Source organism: Fulmarus glacialis, unplaced genomic scaffold (assembly GCF_000690835.1).
Source record: "Fulmarus glacialis isolate BGI_N327 unplaced genomic scaffold, ASM69083v1 scaffold27868, whole genome shotgun sequence".
Classification (NCBI taxonomy): domain Eukaryota; kingdom Metazoa; phylum Chordata; class Aves; order Procellariiformes; family Procellariidae; genus Fulmarus; species Fulmarus glacialis.
The window spans coordinates 1-9,372 of NW_009226732.1; the positions used below are offsets into that span (position 1 = coordinate 1).

The following is a 9,372-nucleotide window of genomic DNA, read 5'->3' on the forward strand; positions in this document are numbered from 1 at the left end:
TGGAGCCCTGCCTGCATGGGAAGTAGGGCAGAGTGTGTCTCGGGGCAAGCGTGTGCTGGGAAGCCACGGGAGGAGAAATAATAAAAATGACATGTGTCTAAGGACAGACCACCGCTTGAGGAACATGCGTATCGTGTGTGGGCATGCATCCTCCTGCACGTCGAGGCGGGGCTGCAGCGCAGGGAGCAAAGCGGGGCACCTCCGTGCGAGGGCTGGGCTGGTGCTCTGCTGAGGCAGGGAAATGTGAGCTGGAAAGCCTGGGCAGGATCCCGAGACATAAATCAGAACAACCCAGGTGCAAGTGGAGGGGGCTCAGCAAAGCCCCCGCACGCATGGCTTTTGGGTGGGGGTGGATGGCTTGGGACACAAGTGCTGGTAGACGCAGTGAGGAGCAAGTGACTGTCCCAGCCTCCACTAGCACCTCTGGTCCTTTGGCTCTGCAGTTTCTGGTTTCCTCCCCATTTTTGGCCATGAATGAGGGAAAGTGATTTCAAGATGCTTCAAGACCATAAACTCAAGAAGCCCGAAGCTCCAGCTCCACAGGGTTGCCCAGTGTCTTTGGGTTCCCCCATCACCAGGATCAACACAAAACAGGGACAAACCACACCACTGTGAAAGTAAGAAGAGGAAAAGGCAGGCAAGGAGACCTGCTCCTCTGTCTCCTGGGCCAATCTTACCTTTCACATCAAGTTTGCAGTCTACTGAGGCTTCCCCCAAGGGGTTCACAGCTTTGCAGGTGTAGATGCCCCCATCAAAAGGGTTGGGCTTGCGGATTTCCAGGGAGCAGACACCCTGCTCGATCATCGCTATGTATTTGGGGTCTTCCCGTATCTCCATCTGATTTTTCATCCAGATGATTTTGGGCTGGAAGGCAGCAGGATTTATTTATTTGTTTAAAGCAGGGAGAGAAATGAGAAATCTGACTGGCCCCAGAATGCAGCCACCTGCCTCTGCCTTTGCCTTGGCCCTGCCTGAAGCTGGTGGCCATGGTGGGATTCACGGTCAGCAGTCTGAAGAGCTAAATCTCCCATTCTTGAGCCCTAAGCGCTGCTCCACACTTCCTTCCCCAGCGCAGAAGGAAACAGGATATAGCTTGAAGTAAGACCAGTCTCCCATCTCGATGCAGAAACACCCCAAACTTGCCCCAGTTTGACTCAGAGGGCAGCTGCAGCCCCCTAACCTCATCCAACCTAACCCAACATGACCAACCATCTCCCAACACCTCCAGCCACCTTGCAAAAACCCCACTGGTGGCTGCCCACACATGGAGGCGATGCTGTCCATGGAGGAACCACTGACCTGAGGGAAGCCCCGGACGCAGCAGAAGAGATGTGTGCTGTAGCCCCGGGTGGTGGTTCGGTCTGTCAGGGGCTGGGTGAATTTTGGAGGCTCCATCATGTCTCGTTGCGGGATCTTCTCTGGCTGGTAAGCAGATTCTAAGAAAATAATTAATTATAGGTTGAGGCAGAGTGCAGGCTCCTGGGCTGACCAGCACATGGTCACAGGGATTCAGCCCAAGGTACCCCAAAATACTTCTGCTCCTTCACATAACAAGCCAGACAGCATTCAGCCTGACCCAAGGAACTGGCCTTCAGCTCAGACCAGCCCTGTCTATAAATCCCTTCTCATCCAACCATGTCATGTTAGTGCCCAGTCCCTGCAGGGGACAGGGAAGATGCCAGTCTGCAAACCAACCCCGCGACGCATGCATGTCAGATCTAGGCCAGGCACCTCTCTGGATCTCCTACTCCATTCCCAAAATTCAGTGCACAGAAATAGGAGCTGGAGGTAAGCTCTGCAGATGGCAGAGACCCCAACTCACTGTGTGCTACCAGGGAGCAGGATGGAAATAGATGGAGGGAGAGCAAGGCTGAGGGATGCTGGTTTAGAGATTTGGCCCTGAGATGGACCACTGCAGGGGTCTCTTTCTCTGCTTGCCCTGAGCTGCAGGGCCAAAGCCAGGGCTGTTCCTCACCCCTCCCGGCTCCTGCTTCGATCTCACCCCAGGGATGTCCATGCCTTCACCCCTCCCAGGGGGCTGACCATGGCACAAGACTTCCCCAAAGGAGAAAGGAGGTGCAGAAGGAGGGCAGGGGACCTCTGGACCTCTGCCTTGGGGATGCACAGGCTCACCCCTGCAGAGCTTTTCCTGGGGACCAGCCCAGCAGCATCACCACAACACCAAGGAACACCCAACGGGGACAGGACTCCTCTCACCCACCACCCCCCCCAACCCCTTAGCCAGGTCTTGTCCCCACTTGTCTTCTTGATGTGGGCCACCCCGGAGGTGACGGCTGCTTTCTCGCTCAGCCCACAGGCGTTTTCCGCAAACACCCGGAAGGAGTAGGTATTGCCAATGATGAGGTCAGAGATGGTGCAGCTGGTGCGGGTGCAGCGCTCCAGTGCCGTGAACCATTTCTGGGAGGAAAAAAAAGAGTGGTGAGGAAAGGCAGGGCTGTCCAAAGGATGGAGAAGGCGTGGGGGGAGACAGGGGTGTGCAGCTCCCCCTCTCCCATCAGGGCATCCCCAGCACCAGGGCACGGGGGCCCAGGAGTGCCCAGACTCACCCCACTCTTCTTGTCTGACTTCTGCACCGTGTAGCCCTTGATCTCAGAGTTCCCGTTGTCCAGCGGGGGGGTCCACTCCAGGGCCACATTAAAGCCCCACACATCCACCAGCTTCAGATTCTGGGGGGGGCCCGGTGGCTCTGCAAACACAAACCCTCACAGAGTGGCATCCTAATTTGGTCTCCCCACATTCTGTGCCTTGACCTCGCTTTTAATCTCTTCTCACTCTGTTGCAGCACATGAGAAGCTGTGATGGGCATGGGCTGGCAGAAACCCTGCATCCCCAACCAGAGGAGTCCACCTCCATGATCCTGGAGAAGATCCCACTGGAAGAGGGACCCCAGAGTCCCTTGTCTTGTTGCTGGCCCTGTCCCATCCCACCCAGAACAAGAGCTACCCCCAACCAAGGGGCAGAAATGAGCCCCAGAGTGACCTGCAGGGTCCCATCCCCAGCCTTACCGATCACTCGGATGTCCAGGGTAGCCTTGTCCTCTGCTCCGTTTATCCGCACGGCGAGCTCGTACTTGCCCGAATCGCTGCGCTGCGCCTCGCGGATGTAGAAGATGGTGTCCCTCTCCGTGTTGCGGATGTTGATGCGGCTGGTGTCCAGGGGCTGGTCACCCTTGGTCCAGATCACCTCAGGCTTCGGCTTTCCCTGGAGCAACCCGCACAGGCAGGTTAGGAGCCACTCGAGTGCATGATCCCAACGGGTCCTGCTGGGAAGGACGGCTGGGCAGAGCCACCCCACTTTGTCCAGGCAGCAGTGGCCTGGATACTGCCTCTCCCATCCAGCAGTCCCCAGGGAAGAAACTACAGCCGATCCCTGCCAGCCCCACTGATGGGAAGCCATCAGGCTCCAGGGATGATGCTGGAACATGCTGGTCCCCCAAAGTCCTCATGGAGTAAGCCCAGCTCTACTTGTCCAGGGCATTGCAGGCAGAGCTGTGCTCCTGTTGCCCAGGCACTGAGCCCAGCTTCAAGCCTAGCATCCAGGGCCAATTCATGCCTGGAGCATGGCCAGCACAGGCTCCCAAACACCTATGAGACATGGCATGGACATCTACAAAGACATGTAGATGAGGCGCTTAGGGACATGATTCAGTGGGCATGGGGGTGTTGGGTTAACGGTTGGACTTGATGATCTTAGAGGTCTTTTCCAACCTTAATGATTCTATGATTCTATGATTCTGTGTCCCTCATTTCAGGGGCAGCTTTCTGCCTCTCCCTTCCCCCTGCTTGGCCGGCATGTTTCAGGGCTGGTATTCTCCATCCCAAATGCCGTGGTGGAGGTGCTTTGGTGATGCCCCAGATAGTACGCGATAGATCAGCTGAGCAGAGGACCTCCAGCATCGCTCCCCCCATCACACAGCCCTGGGGCTGCCCTGCTCCAAAGGCAGCTGCTCTCCCCAGGGGGACCCCCACTGTTGTGCTGTGGGGTCCTGTGGTATGTGGCCAGGTCCCTGCCAGGCTCAGCCAGGAGCACGAGCTGAACAGGGCTTGTGGGCTGAGACAGCAGCAATAGCTAGCCCATTCCCTAGTGTGTTTGGGGTCGTCCCATTGCCAACACCATCAAAAAAGACATAGCAGGAGAAAAATGGGAGCTAGGCAGGGATGGGAGAGAGGTTCCACCCCATCTCCCACCCTTGGCCCATGAGACATGGGGACCAGCCCACAGTTGGCACCAGGCATGTCATGGTGGATAGAAGTCACTGCAGAAGCTAACCTGCAGTGAAAAAGCCTGGGGGATTAAATCCTAAATCGTCCACCTACCTGGAAAGGGATCATCATGTTCACGGCATCCCCAACATGCCTGACATAAGTCTGCCGCAGGTGACGGGGCATGCGGATCCTCGGGAGCTCTGGGGACAAGAAAGTCATGCTGTGGGGCCAAGGAAATCACAGCCCCCAACTGGCTGACCTACCCCATGCATCCCCCTGCTTGACCATCAGGAAATCCCACCCAGAAACTCGGCCACCTCTTCTCTCTCATCTCATGCTTGCTTCCCTGCAGGGCCATGCCAGCCTACCCCATTGCCTGCACCCCAAAATTATATCCATCCTTGAGATACCAGGTCACCAACCCAATGGCACCACCCCAATGGACCATTCACCCCCTTCATTATAGCCAGGCTATGGAGACCAACATGGGCTTAACCAGAAGAGCCACAGCACAGCCTACATGGTAGCAAGGCAGAGGACAGCATCTCCCAGTTAGGAAATATTTCTCGCCCAGCTCAGAAAGAAAGCAGACTTTCTAGAGGCACACAACCCAACTTCCAGCAGGACAAGGCTCGCCAGACCTCCACCTTTGCTGTGCGCTCAAGGCCGTCGAGAGACCAAGGTGGTGCACGGTTACTCACAGCAGAGCTGTGAAAGCCCCGCAGGGGCTTAAAACGAAGGCTAACGTCCCCAAGGGAACATAACAAAGATAAGCAAAAAACTCACTGGAGAATGCTGATGGAGCGTGTGTCTCCTTCCCGGGGTGAAAATAGCAGCCGTGTAACCCTACCGGCTCAGTGCCACTCAGTGATCCTTCTGGAGAGGCATTGGGTTTACGTGAGCCCCTCATAAAAGAGCCGTGTGTCTCTGCCCGGATTAAACGTGCTGGAGCTCAGCTCTGGGGAGGGGGCACGGCCAGAATTAAACCTGGACTGAGCGATGGCTAAACAGCTGTGAGCGTGAAACGCCGGCGGTGGGCTGGGGAGGGTAGGGAGATGCCCGGCAGTCCCAGATGGCCCCGCCGACAGCTGAGATGGTCTCTCCTCTGCTCATGCTGCTATTCGCTCCAGGGATCCATGCATCGATGCTGCCACTTGGGCTCATCAGTCTCAGCGGAGCAAAGAAACCTGACCTCGACAGAGGAATGTTAATTCGTGGGTGTTTTCCCCAGCTCACGCGTGCCTTGCTCAGCCGGAGAGGGCTGGCCAAGGTCAGTGGCCCAGGTGACATTGCTGCCGCGGGTGGGAAGGCGTTTTTCCTGCCCCAGCTCCCTGCAAAACGCAACTCCCACACTGAATCTTCATCTGGTTTCTGCTCGTCTCTCTCCACTTCCCAAACCCACTCACCGCACCTGTTTTTAAACTCTCTGCCATCTGTATTGCTGCTATTTAAAATCCCTTGTGATGCTGTAAGTGAACCGGTGAGAGGTACAAAATGCAGTCCTGAATAAAATGTGAAGACCAGAAGGGGCAGAGAGGAGCGGAATCGGGCACCCGACAGACACCAGCGCTGCTGGGGTGGACACGGGGAGGCAGAGGGACACTGAGGGCTAACTTGTTCCTCAGCAAAGCCAGGCAGTGTGCACAGGGCTGTATTTCAAATGAAATGCAAAAGTAGGCAAGTGCTGTTTGCAGATGTTTCAGTCAGCAAAAAGAAAAGAGGGAAGAAAAAAAACCCCACTAGCATGGAGCAAGAGCAAGTTGTGCATGGGTCTTTCAGCTCTTTGGGTTTTACACCTCTCAGCTGGTACACGTGGCTGGGACAAAGCTGAGACAGCAGGCACCGGGGGGTTGAACTGGTGAGTGCAGCACGGGACTAGAAGTGGGAAACACGAGCTGTGTATTTGGCATCTCATGCCAGTCCCCCGTGCCTCAGTTTCCCCAGTCCCACAAGGTACGGTGGGATGTCTTTGAGATCTGGAGGTGAACACAGCAGCAGACACCAAACCCTAAGCCATGTTCACCTCCTCCAAGCAGACTGAGACCCTGTAGGACCCTTTCCAGATGCTGATAGCCTTCTCCAAGCCTTTTCCTATGAAAAGCTGATGGTTCCGGAATAACTTTTGTTATTATTACTATTTTTAAGCAGCTGAAAACCCCGACGTGTTCTTTGAGTAATAGGAAAACTTGTGCATTAATAATTTCTTGTAAAGGGAAAATAAGTCTATATTTGCTATTTGATAAGTAGCTGTTTGAAAACCAGCCTTGCAATCATACATCAGCCTCAGCACATTCGCAGCACCCCTGGAGGAATGCGAGTCTTGCTAAGCATGGGAGCAAGTCATTCATTAGCGAGTTCAGCATTATTAAAGTTCCCATGCTCCAGACTACCAGCTCTTGACTTTCCTTAGCTAAATAAACAAAGCGGTCCGATGTGTATGTGATGGCATATCAGAGATGTAAGCGCGGCCAAGGAGAGGAGACGTGCTGAAAGTGAGATTGTTTCTGAGCTCTTGCAACGAAATGGGAAAATGTGGCTCTGCATTTTGAGTCCTTCACCCCCAAAGCTTCACCATCTGCAAGATCAGTATCTTGAGGTCAGGAAGCTACTCCATCCCACCCCAAGGGAATTGGACACAGTTATTGAGAATAACATCTCGGTCAAAGGCTGGATTGCGACGTGTGAGAGGGCAGAGACTGCTCAGGCTGCAGGGATGGACTGTGATTTCTTTGTACCGCTGACAAAGCACACGGGAATTATGCACGGCAGGAGCGGTACTTACGGAGGATCTCTCTGATGAGGACTGGCTGCCCCAAAGTAGCTGGGACACTGGCACCGCTGGCGCTGACAGCCTTCACCCGGACATGGATCTTGTCACCGGAGCCGAGGTCCTGGATTGTGTACCGGGTGGAAAGAAAAGGCTCCTCGTTCGCAGCTGTCCAGTCTGTACCTACGATGAAGCCAGCAAAGCACTTAGGTGTGCAGTGGACAGACAGACACACAAACAGCAGGATAAAGCCAGAGGGGATGAAACCCAGAGGCAAGGAACCCCTTCCTTGCAAAGGCTGAATGATTTGGGGCACCAGCAGAAAAAGGTATCTTAGAGGGGAGGTTGGCCACCCCATCCTGCCGAGGAGCGTGGGGTACGAAATGCTGGCAGAAGCTCAACTATTGAGCAGGAGGCTATTTGCAAGCAAGAAAAGGCAATTAGGCCAGCAAATATTGTCCCTTGCTGACCTTCCAGGTGCATTTATGGAAGTAGTTAAGAACCTTTGACCACCCTGCTAACCTGTCGGCTCCTCTTACTGTCCTAGGATAACTCGCTGGGGCTCACCATGTTCCCCAGCGCATCCTCCACATCGGGCAAGGTCTGCCACCAGCCAGCTAGACATCTCCAGCTGTTCTTCCTGCTTGGAATAGGCATCTCAAACTCACCCCTCAGCCAAGATGTAGAAGCCCTACCACATCAGCCAGCTAACACAGCCTTGCAATGTGCCAAACCTCTTAAGAGGTTTCTCAGTTAGAAAACAGACTGCCCCAGCCACCAAAGGACTGTGTGTCCCAGGTGGGCAACTAGAGCAACCCACGTGTGCCAGGGTTTGCTAAGCTACCATGTGCACCTTCAAACCAAGAAGGTTTTCCTGTCAATGCCTTCAGACCAGCCAAATCCCACCCGCTCCTCTTTACCTTCACCACTGGCATTACTCAAACCAGCCCTCGCTCAAATCTCACCATATTTTAGCCAACCAGAGTCTTGCATCAGCCCAAATACAGCAGTCACAGAGCCCATGTGTTTATCACTGAATGTCTAGAGCTCTCCTGTCACCCAGCCAAGCCCAAAGCAAGCTAGGAGAGCATCCAGAACTGTGACCTTTGTGTCAGCCAGCACCCTCCAGGAATGGCTGCATCTTTCCTTGTCCCATGCAAGGGCCTCCTCATGCATCCCATTCAGCCATGGTTACCTCCCCAGTCCCCAGCCCAGTGATGAAAGCCTCCCACAGCCAAGCATGTGTTGATCGTGCCTGCCACAAGTTAAAGAGCCAAGGGTCATAGATCAAGTTCCCCAAGGCCCACGGACCACCTGGGTCTCCCAAATCACTCCAGCCTCATGCAGCACCCAGCCCACGAGCCCCAGCCTCCCCTTGCAGATCTCCTCAGCGACACAGATCATTCACTCGCACCCCAGAGCCAAGCAGGGCTTCAAGAGAGTGCCCAAAACGCAAGTCTTACCCACCTACCCTATTCCACCAACCAGCAATGCAACCAGAGAACCACAGGTAATTGTTGCCACCCACCAGCCCACCTCCATCCACCACAGCCATCCTCTTTCCAGGCATCTTGAGCCCCATCTCGCATGCCAGCCCCTCTTGCGCTGCCCGGGATCCTTTCCTCCCTCGTCCTCCCACCTTATCCCCATTCCTTCTGCACTTCATTTTGGGGAAACGTGGGAGAATTGCGTCTTCTTCCTCCTGAGGTCTTGCATCACCATCCCAACCCCAGGTCTCTGCAGAGCTGAAGTTCATCAGAAACCATCTTCAGTGGGTATGTTGGTCTCTCCTCCACCCTCTAGCTGGACATGGCAGTGACATTAAACCCCGTCCAGTCCCCCGCTAAAGACATCATTATTATCTGAAGCCAATGGGAAGCCCCTCTCCTCCATGGAAAAAAATGACCATTTAAAATGAACCCGTTTGGGCAAAGAAAGGGAAATGGTGCCTGGGGAAACACGCTGCTGGGTTCTGCCCATCCCACGCCGCAGCAACACACCAGCTCTCCATGCTTATGAGGGAGGAAAGCCCAAGCATACTTCCATCTTTGCAGATCTCCACCACGTATCCATCCAGGCCCGACCGGCCTGTCTGCTCCGGGGCTTTCCAGGTCAGCGTAACCGAGTTTTCACTCATTTCTTCCACGGCCAAGGACAAGGGGGAGCTGGGCGGCTCTGTAACAAACCCGCAGTGGTGAGGACAGGCTCTCGAGTACTGGGACTGTTGGAGGGCAATCACCCAACCTCCACGCTCGTCTTCAGCCCCTCCCCATCCTCCTAATCCCCCAGCCCTATCCCACTGCAAAAACATCCGTGATGACTTCATCCCTCCGTCCCTTCATCCCGGCACCCCCACATCCCCCCTCCCAGCCTCGCGTA

General features: G+C 54.9%; 1 protein-coding gene across 1 annotated transcript; it reads right to left on the bottom strand.

Moving 5' to 3' along the window:
- Positions 1-677: 677 nt before the first annotated feature.
- On the bottom strand, positions 678-9,168 carry LOC104080505 (myosin-binding protein H; the record flags this gene model as incomplete). Its single annotated transcript, XM_009582916.1, has 8 exons — positions 678-864; positions 1,300-1,436; positions 2,259-2,418; positions 2,568-2,707; positions 3,027-3,222; positions 4,338-4,426; positions 7,009-7,176; positions 9,034-9,168. Coding segments are annotated over 8 exons (1,212 nt in total), but the record flags the coding sequence as incomplete, so codon positions are not given.
- Between the last annotated feature and the right edge of the window lie 204 nt (positions 9,169-9,372).